The sequence below is a fragment of the Vipera berus genome (genome assembly GCF_964194415.1).
Source record: "Vipera berus genome assembly, chromosome: 2".
In the NCBI taxonomy this organism is placed as follows: Eukaryota; Metazoa; Chordata; class Lepidosauria; order Squamata; family Viperidae; genus Vipera; species Vipera berus.
This window is the reverse complement of record NC_138203.1, coordinates 125,941,570-125,962,662: the sequence shown is the minus strand read 5'-3', so window position 1 is coordinate 125,962,662 and position 21,093 is coordinate 125,941,570. Positions and strand designations below refer to the sequence as shown.

Here is a 21,093-nt window from a genome sequence, read left to right as displayed (position 1 = left end):
GGAGAGAGGGACAGGAAGCAGTTTTATTTCCACTTCTCTTCCCTCGTCCTTGCCACTTTTCCTTCCTAAGCTTGTAAGTAGCAGGGAGCTAACTGCAGAGTTGCTTCTACTCCAGTGTCCTCCCCTTGGGGAAGGAAAACAGGGAAAGAGTCTCTCTTGGCACAAAAAAAGCCACTTTCCCTCATTTTCTTGCTTTTCCTATCATCTGTGGTTTGGCAAAAGGGGTGGGAAAGGTGGCTTTTTGGCACGGCAAGAGACCCCATGTTTTCCCATCCACAAATCTCTCCCACACAAAAGTCAGGTGTCCTGCCCCTAACTTTGTGTTGGTACAAACCCCTTCCATTCCGGTTTATGTCGGAAGAAACTGGCAGACATCACTTTAAAACTGGATCAGGAAGATGGGTTCAGGTTGCCTTCTCAGTAGGTGTGGACAAGCCTTCTGTAATCATTTAAAAATAGATTTCTGTCTGTGCTTAGCAGGTTGGGGGAAGAGCCATTAGTCTTTCCATGTAGGACCTATCGAGGTTTTCTTTCCCATAACTTGAATGCTGATATTTATTGTTGATGAATTTATTCTCTAAGAATTTTAGATACTTACTGAGAATTCATAGCATCACATTCAGTGAAACTTCACCGTCACGTGTTTTACCCAATCTATATTGTGACAACATTTTTTGTGGTTACACTTTCCTTTCATGTATTACTGTATGAACCATTGCTCTAAGGGCTTCAAATGGGCCAATAACTGAGAACTGGATAATATGCAATATATATTTCCTCACATGCCATCGTGGAACCACTAACAGTCATTAACTGATTGATAGCTTTCATTTTTCCATACCTCAGTGAAGAATGCATGTTTTGAATTTAAACAGGTGGGTATGGCTGTTAAGGCATCAGGCTAGAAACTGGAAGACTATTAAATTCTGTTCCTGCTTTAGGCACAAAGCCAGTGAGGGGACTTAGGTCAGTCACTTTAGAAGGCACCAGCAAACCATTTCTGAAAACTTGCCATGAAAACTGCAGGCACTTGTCTAGACAGTCTTTGAGAAGCAATGTGATTGATCAGAAGGAACCAAATAATGTCTGCCACTTCCCTTAATGGGATCAAATCCATAAAAATGGATTCAAAAATTTGCCAACCCGCATACACTGTCTCTGTCTGTCTCTCTCTATTTGTCTGTATTTCTCTCTCTTTTTCTCTCTCTCACACTCACACATGCACACATGCACAGACTGCTGTACTCAAATTAAAGGTAAAGGTTCCCCCACACATGCGTGCTAGTCGTTTCCGACTCTAGGGGCCAGTGCTCATCTCCGTTTCAAAGCCGAAGAGCCAGTGCTTGTCCAAGGACGTCTCCGTGGTCACATGACCGGCATGACTAGATGCCAAAGGTGCACAGAACGCTGTTACCTTCCCACCGGAGCGGTCCCTATTTTTCTACTTGCATTTTTACGTGCTTTCGAACTGCTAGGTTGGCAGAAGCTGGGACGAGTAACAGGCGCTCACTCTGTTACGCGGCACTCGGGATTTGACCCGCCAGACTGCCGACCTTCTGATCGACAAGCTCAGCGTCCTAACCCACTGAGCCACCACATCCCTTTTAAAATTTCAAATTACTTTTATCCTTTTTATCAGTGCACATGCTAGCATGATAGAACAGCAGGTCTAGTAATTGGGGTTATCTCACTGGCTTTGTGCCTTTCTTTTCTTCCCCTGCAGCAACATCAATATTTGCACTAAAGGAGATTCAGTTACAGAAAGAGACTGGGCTGAGATCTGCTTCCCTGCCTGAATCAGGTGAGAAGTGGTTGTCGAGCAATTCTGTCAACAGGAGCCCCTCCGCTTTTTCATAAGCCCTCAGTTTTGAATAAAATTCTCTTCCTCCCCCTGAATTGGTGGCCCACATTTCTTGGTACTGAAAGGGCACCTGGATAGCCCCTTCCTAGCTGTTGCCTCTTCCGGTCTCCAAAAACTTGCTCTCTCGGAGAAGCAGTCTTTTCCCATCCCCCTGCTTAACACTGCATCTCTCTGTGTGTGGTTGTGCAGTAACCACTCTCCCCTCTCCCCCAAGCAGCAACCACGTTCCAGTTAGTGGACACTGAATTGTAGCCACCAGGCCAGGTATTTGTGCCCCACCCGCTTCCATTCGCACTTCTTCCTGTTCTCAGCATCATGAGTTAGCACCTTCCCCTTTCTCTCAAGTCACCCTGACTAGAGTCTCCCTGGCACCTCTGCTTCAAATCTGACTTGAGTCTTTTTAGCTCAGGGCATCCCCAATTCAAAGTTTACCCCATTACTTTAAAGCTAATGAAATTTGGGATCAGGAGAAGGGAAAGCGGAACGAAACGATGGAGGAGGTGGGGAAGGAGCCAGGATGCAAAAAAGGCGTGTGGCATCGGAACCTTATGATCTCGAGACTGAATTGCAGTTGAATTGAAATGCCCTTGTTCAAAACCCAACTTGGAGTTGCTCTCATCAGGTAGCATTAGGCCAGCCGCACTTTTCTAGCCCACAGTTCTTCCATCCATAAAATGGGGCTAAAAGCATTGGACCTAACCCAACATGGCTGCTTCACCAGGTTGCTGAGAGAATATGAAATTTACATCTATATGACACAAAAAAACCATAATTCCAGATTGCCCAAAGCTTTATGACAAGGCTCAGTTATTACTGTGAGACAGGGAGACACTACCAGGTTGGGGAGGAAACATTAGAAGAAATCGGGGGGGGGGGGGAAACGTTAATAGCATCCTCCTCTAAAACAGCGCTTTTCAAACTTGGCCACTTTAAGATGTGTGGACTTCAACTCCCAGAATTCTGGGAGTTGAAGTCCATACGTCTTAAAATGGTCAAGTTTGGGGAAAAAAAAACCTAATCTAGAAGATGGGGGAAAGCGCCAAATGCATTCTATCTATAACACTTTTGCTGTTTCCCTACAGTGAATGGTCAGAATGGACGACCAAGCCTGCTGCTTTGAAGCCTACAGTTCTGGGTTGGCAAGGGTGGAAAGAAGCCAGGTTTTCCCCACAGCCCACCCCACGGACTATCTCCACCGGTGGCTTCTTGGTATTGAACTGTGGCATGAGAACTTGTGCTGGGAATTTGCTGGGGCAAAGGTGGAGGGCCCTGGAACTGAGGAGAAACATGACGGCTCCTGGCTCCAACAAGCCAGCCACCAATTCTCTGTGCCGCTGGGACGGACTCTCCCTCCCTCCCTCCCTCCCTCCCTCTGTCTCTCTCTCTCACACACACACACACACACACACACGGTGTTTCATTTTATTTTTTAAGTTTTATTTTTTCAATGCAATATTATAAATATTATATTTACAAATATCTATACAGAGAGAGAGAGAGACACCCCCGCACTCCAGCCTCTCCATTAATGGGGAGTGTACAGTATTAACTATGAGGGAGCCAATCCCCTCCCTATCTCATCCCAGTAGTGGGCCAGGTGGAGGGAGGAGAAGCACCAGGGCCAGAGTAGTTCCATTCTTTGCACTCCATAATCTAGGAATCGACGGGATTGGGGAGGTTGTTAGTATTTCGGACGATGAGTGGACTCCTCCTTCCTAGCTACAATCACTTTCTTTGGACGTGGCGGGTGCTCTGTTTTCCTGGCCTAACCGCGTATTTTGAAGTCCGGGGTGGACCAGGCAACCAGATGTCCTCTGAGAATTCGCAAATCTTTGGAAAGATGGTCCTTCTTTTCCTGTCTTCTTCCTTATCGGGGCTTTCCGGCTGCAAGGGTGCCTGCCTCTTTCCAAACTCTTTTTGCTCAGCTTTGGAGCTGCTTCCATCTCCTTCTCACACCAAAGTGGAGTCTCCTTTTTGATCCCTTGGGTCTTGACTGGTGCCTCGCCTGGGCTTGTGCTTGGTTAGTGCTCTCAATCCTGACTTAACTCCTGTTCATCTGTTACGGCTCTTATATTACTTGCTTGGTACTCAGGGTTTGCATTTCTTCCTTTGCCTTTCCAGACGCAGTCCACTGACTTCTAGTCCAGACACAAGCATCAGCTATTCGAGTAGGCCTTGTGCAGGAAATTCCCAGTGGATTGTGCCTTGTTCTCTCACCACTGTTCTTTGTTTTCTATGTTTACTACAGTCCCTAGGTGATCATGACCTGTAGCTTTGTCTTACATTTCTTATATCCAAATGACTATGTTAGAACGGGCCCATCAACATCTTCCTCTGATGCTGTGGTGCTTTATTTTGGTATGAAAAGCTTGGCACTTTCACAAACGTTTTGGACAACACCACCCCTCAACCTCAGTAAGCAGGACCAGCAGTTTAGGAATATGGGAGTAATCATCCAAAACTAGAACTATAAAATGCCAGCCTTTATTTGGTCTTCTTCATGCAAATCGTTTGCCTTGTCTCAGCGCTGTTTAGATTTTCATATCAGTTCCTACAATGTTCAATCCCATGGTTATTGTAACAATTTACAGTAGCAGGATCTTAGTGCTTAGTTATGTAGATTACATAATTCCCATTAATTCCCATTCTGTTTTGAATCCAAAGTTAACAAGAAAGAACATCCGTTCTGCACTTAGCCACACCAATTATCTCTTCTACCATTGAGAATCAGACATACTTAAGAGGCAATGGGCCCTTTCCCCAGCTATGTTTTCACTGGTTTCAAAGATTGTTCAATTCCTGTCTGTGCTTCTTCTGGAGGAAGTAGCCCCCTTTGCTTTAACCAACATCCCTCCAAAACTGTCTGCTTTTGGGATTGACTCTGATGCCCTTTCCTTCTGCTCTGCGTATTGCAGTCTTGGGCTCTTTAGAGATGCATCCCTGTATGCCAGAGCCTTCAATATTTAGAGAAGAAAGTCTCCATGGGACCTGCCTGTGTTTGGGCTCCCTCTGCTTCCACTTCTCCTACAACTAGGAGAGCTGATTTGCAGGAAAACGGAAATGCCCAACAGTATCACAGCTCCCCAGGCCAGGACTGTTCCTTTATGCTCAGGGCACAGAAACTTCACTGCACAGAACTGAAGGGCGGGGATCCATGTACATATGTAACCATTTTTATATGCAGCATGAAGCGCTTATAAAGTTCCAAGATCTTCCCTTGATGAGAGCCATAAGAGGAACTGTTCTAGTTGCTGTTACAACGCTCGGGCAACTTAAAAAGGATTTCTGAAAATGCCTACAGAGGACATGCAGAGATGTAGCCGAGCTTATGCACTGGGATGCCAGGAGTTTGCGGTGCTGGTGACCTCTTGCCTTGACATTCAGATGCTGCTGCCCACGGAGTGGGAACATTTGGAGAAAAATCTAGCCTAGAATACTTTGCCCAGCATTCACCTCTCCACATAGGCTGAAAGTAACCAGTGCTCGGCTCAGGCGATAAGAAGGTTGTGTTTACACAGGCATCCTAATAAGCAGGAAGGACCAGCCTCTTTCCTTCAACCTAGTGAATATCTACAGGTCTTTTTTTAACCTTGCATGATCCTTCCCTGTTATTGCCTACTGGGTTTTTGACTATGGCCTCCCAGGTCCTTCCTTTTGCCTCCTCTTTCAACTGCACCTTAGGATCAGAAACCTCTAGTTGAGGGATCATTTTCTTGTCCCTTCTGATCAGAGTTCTCACCTTTCTCCCTAGAACCAGGGGTAGGCAACCTTGGCTCTTTTATGACTCGTGGACTTCAACTCCCAGAATTCCTGAGCCAGCAGGAATGGGAGTTGAAGTCCACGAATCATAAAAGAGCCAAGGTTGCCTACCCCTGCCCTAGAACATCTCTCTGAAGCCCCCTGGACCTAGTGGTTGAAAATGTTTCTCTGCCTCAAAACTGACCTGTTCTTAGTAGGTCTGAAATGAGATCACACTTCCAACAGGAACTCACCAGCCATAATATGTACGTTTTGTTACTTCCATTCTTGCAGAGATAATCTGTCAGTATGATACAGCACTAGACTTGGTTTGCTGCCAGAAACTTGATTGTAGATGTACGGTGAGTCTATAGCTGAGGTTGCTCAGTTTAAAATCCTGAAAAACTGGGGAGATCAGAAGACAGTTTAACTAAGGTTTACTGAATGCAGTGTTGAATCATAGGTAATAGAAACTGTGGATTCAGGACCCCACTTGAGACCAGGGTTTTAAGGGCTGATTTGCTGCATTCTTTACCCATTGTTAATCCGAATAGACCTCAATCCTAGTGAAGGACCACAGACCATAGCTGATTAAATATTGAGTCTATAAGGGACTGGTAGGAACTCATGTTATGCTGTGGTTGAGTAGATCGGTGGAGAAATATGGCCAAGATATACAGGGCTACCTTTGTAAAAGGGTTCCAGAATCTAATCTGATTTAGTTTATTGGAATTCCCATTCTCTGTCTTTGCTGAAAGAGAAGAAATGAGGTTCTAGAATATGGAAAAATGTAGCCGAGATGTGATACATGAGGTATTCTGCAAACACAAATGGGCTTTATTGAATTTTCAGGAATTTGGGGAAGTGTGAGTTCAGAATAATGCTGACGACAATTTGGGAGCAGTTTAGGGCCTAAACTGCATTCAGGATTCTCAGAAGAGACAGCAGGAACAAATGCCATGATGGCTAAACCAGTTTCCTTATAGTATGGATGTATTCTTAATCCAACCTATTATGAGAGCTTTTATGTGAGAAGAAAACTGAAGATGGCCTGTTGGAAAATGAATGTACAGAGAATTTGGATGTTGCTTTTGAGGAGGGTGGGGCAGGGCAAAGCCTCATAATTTGTTTCTGGACCGGAGACAAGCAATCGACCTCTTCTTGCAGGAAACAGAAACCCAGGAATGGATAATCATTAGCATATGGAATGGACTAGCTCCATGGGCCTCCCTGGCTTCAATCCTGCTTCCCTCCACATCTCAGTGGAGTAGATAAGGAGTTTGTTCTCCTAGTATGGAAGAAGAAACTCTGTTGTTGTACATAACTTGAATTGGGGGAGAACTTTCTGTTTCAAAGAGCAAAGTTTACCATTATAGAAGGAAAGTCCTTAAGGAACAAAATGAACTATCTTTTCTCTTCCCCCCTCATGCTCTGTCCACCTTCTTTGGGGTTAATTAATGCACCATATCCAAATGTATGGAACTGATTAAAAGTCTCCCAACAATCTTTGGCGTGTGCTGTGTTGTATTTAATCCTGCGTTAGGATTATGGATCTTTTTATTCGGTAGAAGAGAAAAGTTTTTGACTGCCTTTTAGATATTTTCTGCTGCTACTGCTATTCCCAGATGTTCAGTTCATATCAGTAGGCACTGCAAAGCACCCTCAGATTTCTCAGGAGCAAAACATGGAAATGACATGCTGACTCACAAGCAAGTTTACTCATTGATGGGGCTCTGGGGAACCCTCCAAGGTCAGGTTTTTGCCTTCACGAACTGGCAGCCAGTTGATGGGGAAAGGCTGTTGCCAGATTAAATAACAGTCTTCCATAAAGAATACCATATTATCAATGTACCTCAATGGAGCCACTGGAAAAGAGCCTGTCCTGCTGGAACACATAATTTCTGTTCATACATGTCATGGGACATGGGGAAATAAGTCCTTTTGAATGAATATAGTTTTCTATGACCAACATGGCTTAATGGCAGACAGTCATGCAACATGCTAAGGTCGAGTTACCCAACATTTTGGGGTTGGTGTTTGGTATTTTGAGAAAATGAGGCTGCTCTGCTGGAGAAAATTCTTACTTTACAAAAAGGACCGCCACAAATTTATCAATCTCTTAAAAAGTAAGATGGATTTAAATTTACCTACAACTTCAGTGATTTTTATAATCCGTGTTTATCTTACCTTGTGTTTGTGCAGGTATTTTTCTTTTCTAAAAAAGTGAGACTAGTGGGTGCCAAGGAGGGTATGAGTAGGCATGCTGGTGCTGTGGGAAACGTTTGTGAGGATTACTGCTAAGCTGTAACTGCTTTGTCCTGGCCTCATTTCCTAATAGCTTAGGAAATGATTGCCATGTTTGGCCCACTGAAGTAGAAATAAAAATTTAGGATTTGCACTTACAGTTTGTAATGATGTTGGAATTGGCAAACTGTAGTAAACCTGCTTTCTTCCGAACAGAATTCGCTCCATCATTGCAATGACAGTAAATCTACATAAAGTTAAATGCTATTAAAGTAAATGCTCTATTAAAGTTTCATCCATAGTTGTTCTAAACTTGGGACATAAGTGATGTGTGTATTCAGGCTGTTGTGCGGTACTGTCTGTTGCATGGGAAGGTTAGTTTGACAGAATCAAAAGCCAACTGTTTTAGCATCACATCTTAACTGACAAAAGATAAAGGTAAGGTGTAGAAGGTTGGTGCACATAGATAAGGTATTGCAAGAAAAGTCAGTGAAAGAAAACTGCATGGACTTTATTTCATGCATTGTGTCAAGCCATGGCTTGCTTGCCCACAATTGTTCGAATAAAATTGGGTGCTTGGCTGCCTTTCAGGAATGTCTAGTTCTGCCCATTCTATAGTATTGGCTTCCAAAAATAAGTCTGGTCCCTCAATAACTGCTATTCTATAATGTTTTTATTATAAGTCAAAATTGTTGGCTTAACAAAAAATACTACGATGGAATTCAGGTTATGCAATTCTGCATAGGAACGTAAATAATTGTGAGATCCTGTGGTTAGTGTGGGTAAATTCGTAAATAACTAAAAACTGCTGGAGAGTGATTTAGTATCTCAAAAAGTAATTTAAAGATAATTGGCAGTTTGCTTTTGACTGCCTTCTCCACGGTTCTTCAAACGATACCACCAAAATTAATTTCGACCGGCAACGTTGAGGGCTGCGTTAGCCAAGTAAGCATTTTAAAATTGCCCTTAGTAAAAATGGCAACTGCAAAGTATCGCGCACAGTATCTTCCTAGTATTAGTTACTTCAATCTCGGGAATTCCGAGATCGACACAGGTCCAATCGCCTTTCCTGCCAGTACTTCCCTGAAGCGGTACGAAGCAGATCAATAAATGAACAGGCGTCCACGTTTTTCACGGTGTTAAAAAAAAATATGCCGTAAGGGGAAAAGAACTATCGCCTCGTTGTTTCTGCCCGGCGCAGACAAGGCAAGGATTCGTGTAAAATGCATTCATCCAATCACAGAACGGTGTCCCGCCGTTCGTTCGATTTCCCGCGCCACCAGCCAACCAATAGGAAGCCGGTGCGTCATGACGCCGTCGCCGTAGGCCACATTCAACATGGTGCTCGGTCCGCTATCTTCCGTCACGTTTGCCACACCTATCCGGCCGGTCGGAAGCGGGTGGGTGGAGCCATGAAGGAGCCGGGAGAGGGAAATAAGGTGTCTCCCTTTCTCGTTTCCGGGCTGGCGGAGGAGCGGCGGAGGTGTGGGTGGCGATGGCGGAGCGGGGGCTGCCCGCGCTGGAGGCCCAGAGGCGGCAGGTAGAGGGAGAAGGGCCGGGCCAGCCCGGGAGGAAGCGACCGCTGGGAGCGGGTGAGAAGTGGTAAGTGCAAAAAAAAAAAAAAGGGGGGGGGGCGGAGGGAGGTGTCCCGGGGAAGTATAACCGAGCGGAGAGGTTGCTCGAGTTTTGGGTGCCGGGGGTTGAGCCTCGAGCGTTCCCGCTTCGTTTCCAGCGGGCTCACCCGCTCCAAGCCTCGGTGAAACTCTCCTTGATTCAGGGGGGGCCGTTGCCCTCCACGGACGCCCCTTGGAGCCGATGCGAGCGCTGGTATTTTTATGCCTCCTTTTATTCCCCGCCGCCGCCGCCGCCGCACCCCGTGGCTGCTGCAGGTTGCTTTTCCAGGTGGTCTTCGAGATGCGCCTTCACGCCCAGCTTGAGGAAGTACGGTAGTTCCCGTATAAAAGGCGCCTTTTGCTTTAACCACGAGTTTTATCCTCGTTAAGTGTGTGGGAAAAGTTCCCTTTGGCTGAATGCGATGGGATTTACTCCTCGTGTTAAGTATATATATATAGGGCTGGGCTAATTAGCCGTAGGCTTTATGCGCTTTCAATTAACTGGGCTGAGGCGAACTTGAATGAGGTTTACTTTAGGAGTAGGATGAATTATGTACCATTTTTCCTTGGCCTTTGGTGCTTTTCTGTTTTTTGTTTTTTTAAAATGCGTTTCTGGCTGAAGCACCTTCTCAAAAAAAAAATCACATTATTTAGATTCTGTTCCCTTTTCCTTCTACTTCTAATACTTTTCCTAATTATCCCTTGTTGGGATGGTTAAGGGCTGCTCGGCATTTTATGTATTCTCAGGGTAGGTGTAGAACTGTGGCTCTAAGCAACCTTAACTCTTGTAAGCTGCATCACTTTCTGAAGGCATGTCTTTCCGAATTAGCAGAGTTTGGTTATTTCTCTCCTTTTCCCTTTCGTTTAATGGTCTATCATGATGAATAGATACTTTATAATTTGTGTGCTTTGAAAATAGATTTCTTCTCTATAATCATAAAATGTTTGTTCCTTATTTTATCTGTCAAGGGAAGGAAACAAACAGGATTAAAAACCAACATGTCATTCCTATAAAAGGAGGCTAGTTTCCTCTATACAGGAGGACTCGACTGTTTTGGTCACTTCCTCTTCTCCTAGAAATCTTGTACTTTTTACCACTGAAGCTAGCAGGATTTCAAGCTAATGGGTAGCTTTGAGTGACATGGACTAGTGCATGGCCGACCTGATTATTATTATTTTTTTTAATAATTTTTCTTAAATTTATTTTATAGTTTTTAGATTCTGCCCAAATTAAAAAACAGGGCTGGTTACAATAAGTTAATTTTAAAAAAACAACAACTATAAATCAACCTTCTCCTAACATCAGCAACATTTAACTAGGGTTGAAGTCTTGGTGAAATAAAACTATCTTCAGTGCTCTTTTGATATCATGGACAGGGCTTTATGAACCTCTGTAGGTTAGAGATTCCAAAATATGGTCACTGCCACAGAACATGTCCCTCTGACTTCAAATAAGGATTGGGACTCTTAACAGACCTTCCTGATATCCTTTCGTGAAACGGATAGATTCATTTTTGGCAAGGCTATGGTATTTCCCAGCTGCACCATATAGAGCTTTGTAGGTGACTAATAGCACTTTGAATTGGGTGTAGAGGTCTACTGAAATCCAGCACAATGCCAGCCTGTTTCAGAGAAGAATGAATTGTCATGGGCACGCTCTGTGGCTCCTATGTTAAATTATTTGCTTATGTGTCTTTTTGAGAATATTGCAGCTTAATGGAATAACCCTTGCTTTGCATGCTGAGGTAGATGTTATAGTTGATATACTACTAATACAAGGTGAAGTCCTATGCTTCTAAATGAAGTTTGTTTCACTGGGGATGTATCTCACTTTGGAGGCAAAACTGCATGCCAGTTCTGCTTTCTTTCTCCCTTATTGACCTACTTGTGATTATCCTTAAGTGTTGTTGTTAGTTGCGAAGTCGTGTCCGACCCATCGCGACCCTATGGACAATGTTCCTCCAGGCCTTCCTGTTCTCTACCATCTTCTGGAGTCCATTTAAGCTCACGCCTACTGCTTCAGTGACTCCATCCAGCCACCTCATTCTCTGTCGTCCCCTTCTTCTATTGCCCTCAATCTTTCCCAGCATTAGGCTCTTCTCCAGTGAGTCTTTCCTTCTCATTAGGTGGCCAAAGTATTTGAGTTTTAGCTTCAGGATCTGGCCTTCTAAAGAGCAGTCAGGGTTGATCTCTAGGACTGACCGGTTTGATCGCCTTGCAGTCCAAGGGACTCGCAGGAGTCTTCTCCAGCACCGTAGTTCAAAGGCCTTAAGTAGTGCTTGTCTAAGAAAGTGACTTTGGTTTCACTCTTCCTCAGCTATCAGACTTCCTATTTTGTGAAGCAAGTTGAGCTCACAATAGGAATAATTTCAGTTGTTCTTGTATCCTGATGGATGGGCTTTAGAGTGATGTTGTTTGAATCTTCTCTTACATGCTGACTAGCATGCTTGCTATGTCTGGAGTGAGACAAACAGGAAGCAGCAACCCAGTAATAGAATAGAAACCTCCTCGATTGTGTTATTATAGAAGAAACATACACATTTATATCTTAAAAAGTAAAGGTTCCCCCGCACATGCGTGCTATTTGATTCCGACTCTAGGGGCCGGTGCTCATCTCCGTTTCAAAGCTGAAGAGCCAGCGCTTGTCTGAGGACGTCTCCGTGGTCATGTGGCTGGCATGACTAGATGCCAAAGGCGCACGGAACACTGTTACCTTCCCACCGTAGTGATCCCTATTTTTCTACTTGCATTTTTACGTGCTTTCGAACTGCTAGGTTGGCAGAAGCTGGGACGAGTAACAGGCACTCACTCTGTTACGCGGCACTCGGGAATCGACCCGCCAGACTGCCGACCTTCTGATCGACAAGCTCAGCGTCCTAACCCACTGAGCCACCGCGTCCCTATTTATATCTTACACCCTTATAATCAGATTGCAGGCTTAGCCTATGTATCTTTATTGTACTTAGAAAGCACTCCTTCTAAATTCTATGGATCTTGCTTCTAAATAAATGTGTCTAGATTGTAGCCTGCTGAAAAAAAAATAATGCATGAAGAAAAACAAGGGACAGGTAATGAGTAACAAATGCACTTTCAAGAAAGCTACCATAGTTTGGTGTAGTGGTTAAGGCATCAGGCTAGAAACTTTATGTACAAAGCCAGCTGGGTGACTTTGGGCCAGTCATTCTCTGAGAAGCAGGCAATGGCAAGCCACTTCTGAAATCTTCCAAAGATCTGCAGGGAGTTGATCAGGCAGTTTCCAGGAGTCATTACTGAATTGAAAGTGTGTGCGCACGTGTGTATGTGTGTGCGCGCACACACACACAGCACTTTCAACATCAGCTTCAGCCTTAAGCTTTTTAGTTTTTAAAACTTTGTGGTCATATATCCAATTATTATTGTTGTTAGTTATCCCACCTGCGAGTCCCTTGGACTGCAAGGCGATCAAACCGGTCAGTCCTAGAGGAGATCAGCCCTGACTGCTCTTTAGAAGGCCAGATCCTGAAGTTGAAACTCAAATACTTTGGCCACCTAATGAGAAGGAAGGACTCACTGGAGAAGAGCCTAATGCTGGGAAAGGTTGAGGGCAAGATAAGAAGGGGACGACAGAGAATGAGGTGGCTGGATGGAGTCACTGAAGCAGTAGGCGTGAGCTTAAATGGACTCCAGAAGATGGTAGAGGACAGGAAGGCCTGGAGGAATGTTGTCCATGGAGTCGCGATGGGTCAGACACGACTTCGCAGCTAACAACAACAAAAGCCCATCTTTTGTTTGTATAACTCAAGGGAGCAAACATACATAATATTCTTTATTTCCCCAGAACATTCACCCTGTGAGGAGGGTTGGGCTGAGAGAGGGACTGTCCCAAAGTCACCCAGCTGGTTTTCATATGCAAGGCAGGACTAGAATTCAGTGTCACAATCTTCTAGATCAGACATGTTTATGTTTATGTTTATTGGACTTATATACCGCCCTTCTCCCGTAGGACTCAGGGCAGTTCACATGTCAAACTCGTGACGTCATGTGATGTCGCATGATGTATCGGAACTTTTTCCCATTGCCGGCAATGGGATGGGCGCGGTTTCTCCATGATGCTCCGGCCCGTGGGCCGGCAGTTTGACACCCCTGTTCTAGATCTTAGCCACTAACACCCATTGGCGTGCCTTAACATCCTGTGGCCCTCCAGGTGCTCCCAGTATTCCTTAGTGACACTATTAGCTGCAGCTGCTGGGAGCAGTGCATCTATAAATGGTCATTTTTTAATTACAATTCCTGTCCATCAATCAAGCTACAGGTAGACCTTGATCTATAACTATACAACAAATATTGTATTGTTGTTGTTAGTTGCGAAGTCGTGTCCGACCCATTGCGACCCCATGGACCACGTTCCTCCAGGCCTTCCTGTCCTCTACCATCAAAAAGCTATTTACCAGTCAGTTTTACACCATGCTTTCTTTTTAATAAATCTCTACATTACTTGGTATGCCAATAGGAGCTTGTTAGGCTACTGGAAAAGAGGCAGGTAGATCTGGTAGATTTCTCTTTGCCTTTCATTGTAGCCAATGGCAGTGGCTCACACTGAGATTGCCTATTCTTTTTTACAGACTTTGGCAGCTGTTACTGTACTTTCCCAAGTCAGACCAAGGGAAAGTTCTTTTTACAGCCTGCCTGGCTTGATCTGATCATGTTGTGGCACAATGCCACACTATAATATTGTGTTGAGAATGGAATGCTTTCCCCTTTCAGTGGACTAGTCGACAGCTAGGAAGAATGAGGATTATGGTTTGCTGCTGAGCAGAAAATTCAAACTGACATGTCCAAACAATTGAAACTGGGAAGTGGAAAATAAGCAGATAACTAAGAGGGCCAAGATTTTAACCACTTATAAATGGAAGGTTCTCCAAGGATTCCTAAGTGTTTCATATGTATTTGTCTGCACTTTTATCTATTGTGGCTGACTGAAGGGTTAGTAAACTACGGCAGAAGGACAGTGACTGGCTTGGCAAGTTCACAGCTAACAGTAGAGATCTGAATTAGAAATGATTGGTGGCATAAATTCCAGTTTGGAAAATAATGAGATTATTAACAAACAACATGGTTTTATGTTATTCCCTGTTCACCTGAGCCATCCTAATTGAATACCATGGAAGGGAATGAGAGACACCAGCTGGAACCATCTCTGTCATGTAAGATATCACAGGGGATAGAACAAATTATCACATTGCGTTACTAGGAAGCCCTTGAGAAGATTCTGGACATTTGTAACTTTATTCCAGTTATCTTAACGACCTGAAACTTTAGAGAATATTTAGGAATCTTGGGAATTTGCTAATAAGGATTGCAAACAGAATTTTACCATTCTTTGGCCTAATTCAGGGGTAGGCAACCTCGGCTCTTTTATGACTCATGGACTTCAACTCCCAGAATTCCTGAGCCAGCTTGGCTGGCTCAGGAATTCTGGGAGTTGAAGTCCATGAGTCATAAAAGAGCCGAGGTTGCCTACCCCTGGCCTAATTGGATGCATACAGCCAGCCAGTCTGAGGCCTGGACTTCTTATAATCCTCTTTGTGATTGGGAATGAAAGGAGAATTGCTGGCTGCTCCTGATTGCGTGTTAGAGCGTGGTCTTCAATTACATTTGAGCTGTCTGCTTCCTTGCTCAGGTATTTGCTGGAGAATCATTGGTACAAGCAGTGGAAAGTTTATGTGGAATCTGGAGATCAGAATTCAAATGCTTTCCCTGGTCGGATCAACAACGCTGAACTCTTTGAAGGTATGGTTTCCTCTGCCTTATTTCTTTTATTTGAGGCTGCTTCTCTGCTTTTCAGATAAATTCCCACATCTCTTCATCTGGAGGAAATAATAATAATAATAATAATAATAATAATAATAATAATAATAATAATAATAATAATAATAATAATAATAATATAATGATGATGTTGATAATGTTGGAAGGGACCTTGGAGGTCATCTAGTCCAACCCCCTGCTCAGGCAGGAAACCCTATACCATTTCGGACAAATGGCTTTCCAGTCTCTTCTTAAAAACTTCCAGTATTGGAGCGTTCACAGCTTCTGGAGTCAGGTTGTTCCACTGGTTAATTGTTCTAACTGTCAGGAAGTTTCTCCTTAGTTCTAGGTTGCTTCTCTCCTTGGTTAATTTCCATCCGTTGCTTCTTGTCCTGCTTTCAGGCGCTTTGGAGAATAGCTTGACTCCCTCTTCTTTGTGGTAGCCCCTGAGATATTGGAACACTGCTATCATGTCATCCCTCACCCTTCTCTTCGTTAAACTACACATACCCAATTCCAGCAACCGTTCCCTATATGTTTAAACTAATCATTTAATTTTTCTCTCTTCCTTCCTCTAGAAAGCTCGAGATTGCATATATTTGATCATTGCAATAAACCAATAAAATGTTGGGTTAATAAAAAGTAATGTTGGGTTTGCTCACTGCACTTCAGCAGAGATTACCTAATATGGTTTGCTGAATAAGACACAAGTGAGTGGGTTCATATGGCATGCTAAAACCAACATAAGGCAGATAAGGTAATTAGTACAATGTGTGAATCTCAAAAATTATAGGCCCAACTTCACATAGCATATTTCCCAGATAATGTAGAATTTGGATCTGGCTTTCTGCAGTATTTCAACACTAATTGCTACATTATACTGGCTTTATGAGAAGGGGCCTTCTATGGAAGCTGAGAAATATTTCCACGTTAAGCACTTGCAGTTACTAAGAAGCTTGGCTCCTCTCCACGAATGCCAAAATTGCTGAGGCCCCAGTTGCTCATAAGCTATGGGCCTCTTTAAAGAGGGTGAGTCCTCCATGATTTTAGCCTGTCTTCCTTCTTTCTCCCTCCAGATTTGGAGTCTTACCGGTTGAAGGATAAGCTGGTAGAACACGAAGAGTACATTCTGGTGCCTGAGGAAGTGTGGGACAAGTTGGTGAGCTGGTACGGCATTGAACATGGCCAGCCAGCCATTGAACGAAAGGTGAGAAATTTGCAGTTGAGAAGCAGAGTTTTTCCTTCGGAATTTGGGTGCCCTGCAGCATTTTCCATTGCAGTTAATAGAAAAGGTGGCCGGAGAACCAAGACTCTTCCAACTCCCTTTGTGAGTGGAAGACTTTTTTTTCTAAAAGTAGAATTTAATAATACTTAATTTATATGTTACTTTTTTTTAGTAATTTCCCCCCCAGCATTACCTACCTCTTGCTAATGGTAAATTGGAGGGGTTGAGAGAATGGGGAGTGGCTTATAATTTGTAATGAAAATAAAATTTATGGGGGGTTATTAGTCCATGGGTGCCATTCTTGCCATTGAATGCTCCTTGTGAAGCCCATATACTGATGGCCATCCTGCTAGGTTCTTGCTAGTGTTACAGTTTTTTCTCTTTTTTTTTTACATGGTTCCCCTGAAGAACTGTTTGTTCTGCTGATAAATAAGGGCCATTCAAGCTTTATGGATGGGATTAGCTTTTCCCTTCTGAATCTCTGTTCAGAGAGAATTGAGCAATAAGTTTCTACCAATACTGATTTCCCCCATTTCTGCTAATGATATTCTGTCGCTTATTTGATTCTTCATTTTGATTCTTCCTTCCCAGGTGGTAGACCTTCCTAGCATGCAGAAAGTGGAGGTTTACTTAGTGGAGCTATACCTCTGTCAGCACAGCGATGTAGACAGCCCTGTGGCAGCTCAATTTAGCCGGATGGATATCATTGGTAAGATTTCAGGAACTCAGCTGGGAGGGAAAAATGGAGGGAAAAACAGTGGGCATTTGCCCCAAGGAGTCATTTTCTCTTTGTCCTCTTGTTTCCTGCCCCTTAGATACAGTGCTAAAAGAGGCCCGGCATCAGTTTTCAGTTCCAGCAGAAGATGAATCAAGACTCTGGGTGAAAAATGCTGATGGCTCCTATGAGAGGTTACGAAACTTGCAGATGACTGTGCTGGATGCCTGCCTAAGTTCAGGGCAGGTAACGCTGCTGTCACCAGGTTGAGGCTGGCCTGTGTTTAAAAAAAGAGGCAGAATTGGTTTTGTGCCAACGTTTGTGTTTGGCATATTTATATAAATTGGTTTCCCCCCAGCCTGTTGCTCCTCAACTGTGTTTGATTGTTACAATCAACAATGAGCAGGCTGGCTGAAGGTGGAGCCATCTGGAAGATAGCAGTTCGAACTGGATTTGAGATTATCAGTTCCAAAGACTGGATTTGAGATAATCAGACAGAGTCCCTGGAGAGGGACTGCAAGTTTAGACTACAGTAGAGTACACTTATCTAAATAACAAAGCTGATTTAAGGGAACAGGAGTATTTATTAGATAGAAGCCATTCTTTGTATCTCCTACACAACTGGCGTACTTGGGTCTAGATCCAATAATTACTTTTTTTGGGGGGAAAAAGCCAACATACCCTTTAATACTAGGTAAATTTTAATAAGGAGACCTATTAGTTATGTGATTAGGACTCTTCCTTGAAATCTCTTTTGGAAGATCTCAAAAAACATGTGTTGAGGGAGGATATTGGAAGACATGCAGAATGTTTCCCCCCCTTAGGGAACCTTTAAGCTTTTCAGACATCCATCTTAACAAGGAAAAGAACTGGGCAGCTGGTATAATTTTAAGCCTTCTGTATTTCTTGACGTCACACATTTGAGGTGTGGTCCAAAACCTTTTCTAGCTCAGATCTTTGCTTACTTTTAACACTAAAGTAAATGCATGATTGAGATCATATTTGGAAAATGGGGAGGTAGCACTTTGGCCACCGTTAGGTGTTTATGAATGCTCCAGGAACATAAGAGTGTGTGCTCCCTCAGAGGCTATGATAAAATACTGTTTTGTTTTTTTGTTGGAAACAGCTATGTCCCTTATTGCAATTTCTGCAGGGAGATTATTCACCTGTTGCTTCAAAAATTCAATTTCCATGGAAGTCATCAAGTCAAAATAGAAAAAAAAGATGGGAAAATAGATGGAATGTATTGTGTTTGTTTGTAGGTTCACATAGCAGGCTTTTCCCTAGTTGCTGAATAGTCATTTTTTTGGGTTCACATAACATATTAAACAATAAATGAATTACTATAAGTAGGCTGGGTTCCCACCGTATACCAAACAAAAACAGCAACACAAAATTAAAAAGACGCCACAGGTTCATGGCCAGTTGCCCAGCCATACACTAGTTAATGTAGCCCAGGCTTTTTTGTTACTTTTATTGTGCCTCTCTTGACCTTTTCCTCCTTGCACCTGTTCCCTTCAGATGGTGATAATGGAGATCAGGAGTAAAGATGGTACTTGGCCCAGTTCCAGACCACATATCATGTGAGTATCTAACATTTACTGCATATTAGCATTTCCACAGTTCTGAAGTGTACCTGCATTCCCTGTCTAGGGTGGGTTTACTTTCAAAATGGGATAGCATTCCAGTTCCTAGCTTGCCTGAGCTTTGGGCGGCATGGTTGTCTTATGATTTTGTTCTGCTCCGACAGGAACCAGGCTGTGGGTTTCATCTCCTCTTTTCTCACTTTACCTGCATTTACCGGTCTCACTTTACCTGCATTTTCCAGGAAGAATTCCCTTGATGAGGAAGAGCGGTACCGGGGCCAGCCAGGCATTTGTGGCCTTACCAACCTGGGGAACACGTGCTTCATGAACTCTGCTCTTCAAGTAAGAAATATGAGCGGTCTTTTGGTGCCAAACTCTGGGTACTGTGATGACTTGCCACCAAGCAGAATGAAAACTTTGCTGACACATTCTGCCTTGGTATATTAGGTGTGTTGCCAGTGTTGTTATATGTCTACCTGCATATGACGAGGGCAGTTCGGAAATAAAGCTCCGTTTGATTACCAGTGACAGACACCCGTAGATACAGAACTTTTTTATTTTTATTTATTTTTATTTATTTAAATTCCATTTATATCCCGCCCTTCTCCAAAGACTCAGGGCGGCTTACAAGCTTAGCAGTAGCCTTCATTCTATGTATATGCCTGCTTATTAGGGCTTTCACACACACCCCAAGCGGCATTATTATAAAGTCAGCTTAATTGCCCCCAACAATCTGGGTCCTCATTTTACCTACCTGGGAAGGATGGAAGGCTGAGTCAACCTTGAGCCTGGTGGGACTCGAACCTGCATTAATTGCAGGCAGCTGGTGTTACTTAAGGAGGCATCAGCCCACTGCTCCACCAAGGCTCAGTTGTATTATTCACATTAGAAAACTACGACGTTACACTACTTTTTAACATAATCACCCTTCAAACTGAGGCACTTGTCATAACGTCTTGGAAGGTTTGAAATTCCTTCTGCACAAAAACCTCCCGCCTGGGAATGAAGCCAGCCTGCAACGGCATCGTGAAGCACATAAGTCATCGAAGCGGTGCAACGCAAGCCACTGTTTCATTTTTTTTAAAAAAACTGGTTCATTTTCAGTTGATCCAGCGGACGAGTCAACTGCGCCACAACCTCCTTCCACTTCTCACTGCCTACTGAACTACCGCGCACAGTGCCATAGGACAGGCGTCGCTATCCCCATTTCTCGCGCATGCTCAAACGGAGGCTTATTTCCAAATTGCCCTCGTACTAATGGGTTATGCATTTTGGCAGTGCCTGCTGGAATGCCTATTTAGGGTAGCTGTTTACGTGGTAGAGGAATTAACCCATCTTGGCTGGCGGTTTCTTAACACTCACCAATCCCTGGATGCTTCCAAAAGAGAAAAAGGCCACTCTTTTCTGAGAAGGGCGCTTATATATTTATGTGTGTTATCTATTATGATAAATCTCAAATTTGTAAAAAGTACAGTATTCTTGACAGTAGCTTTTGCTTGAACTGAGAATTCAATCGTCTGGAAAGCTATGATGATATTACCAGCCACTTCTTAGTGATAAGCCTGTGGTGGCATTTGATTGCCCAGCATCTCAGTCAAATGAAAACAGATCTCTCCTACAGTACGGTAACATAATTCAATAAAGTCTGCTTGTATTAGTCTCTGTACAGTCTTAGCCTAATATCAACCCTAATAACACATCTTTGTATATATTTACTTTCCACTCCAAAGTACCACCCTGTAACCAATTTTCATTTCTGTCCCATACGTACCAGTGAGGAACGATGTCTTTCCCACCCTTTACAGCAAGGAAGCTATAGATTTTTCCTGCCCACTGCAGCATTTATAATAATAATAAAGTTGGAAAGGACCTTGGAGGTCATCTAGTCCAACCTCCTGCTCAGGCAGGAAACCCTATACCATTTCAGACAAATGGCTGTCCAGTCTCTTCTTAAAAACTTCCAGTGTTGGAGCATTCACAATTTCTGGAGGCAGGTTGTTCCACTGATTAATTGTTCCAACTGTCAGGAAATTTCTCCTTAGTTCTTGGTTGCTTCTCTCCTTGACTAGTTTCCATCCATTGCTTCTTGTCCTGCCTTCAGGCACTTTGGATAATAGCTTGACTCCCTCTTCTTTGTGGCAGCCCCTGAGATATTGGAACACTGCTATCATGTCACCCCTAGTTCTTCTCTTCATTAAACTCCATATACCCAATTCCAGCAACCGTTCCTTGTATGTTTTAGCCTCCAGTGCCCTAATTATCTTTGTTGCTCTTCTCTGTACTCTTTCTAGAGTCTCAACATCTTTTTTACATTGTGACCAAAA

The 21,093-nt window shown here is 43.5% G+C and overlaps 2 protein-coding genes across 4 annotated transcripts in view; both read left to right on the top strand.

Moving 5' to 3' along the window:
- Positions 1-7,094, top strand: part of CDK16 (cyclin dependent kinase 16) — an 80,469-nt gene extending 73,375 nt beyond the window's left edge. For all 3 annotated transcript variants that reach the window (XM_081321835.1, XM_081321834.1, XM_081321833.1), the window contains 2 exons: positions 1,724-1,801; positions 2,944-7,094. In XM_081321835.1, coding sequence (XP_081177961.1) covers positions 1,724-1,801; positions 2,944-2,981 — 116 coding nt within the window. In that variant the 3' untranslated portion in view covers positions 2,982-7,094. The remainder of the gene's footprint in view (positions 1-1,723; positions 1,802-2,943) is intronic.
- Positions 7,095-9,209: 2,115 nt separating this feature from the next.
- USP11 (ubiquitin specific peptidase 11) overlaps positions 9,210-21,093 on the top strand; it is a 39,424-nt gene continuing 27,540 nt past the window's right edge. The window contains exons 1-7 of the mRNA XM_081319450.1: positions 9,210-9,445; positions 15,116-15,225; positions 16,320-16,450; positions 17,060-17,177; positions 17,284-17,429; positions 18,705-18,766; positions 19,012-19,111. Of these exons, the coding sequence (XP_081175576.1) occupies positions 9,339-9,445; positions 15,116-15,225; positions 16,320-16,450; positions 17,060-17,177; positions 17,284-17,429; positions 18,705-18,766; positions 19,012-19,111 (774 nt within the window). The 5' untranslated portion in view covers positions 9,210-9,338. The remainder of the gene's footprint in view (positions 9,446-15,115; positions 15,226-16,319; positions 16,451-17,059; positions 17,178-17,283; positions 17,430-18,704; positions 18,767-19,011; positions 19,112-21,093) is intronic.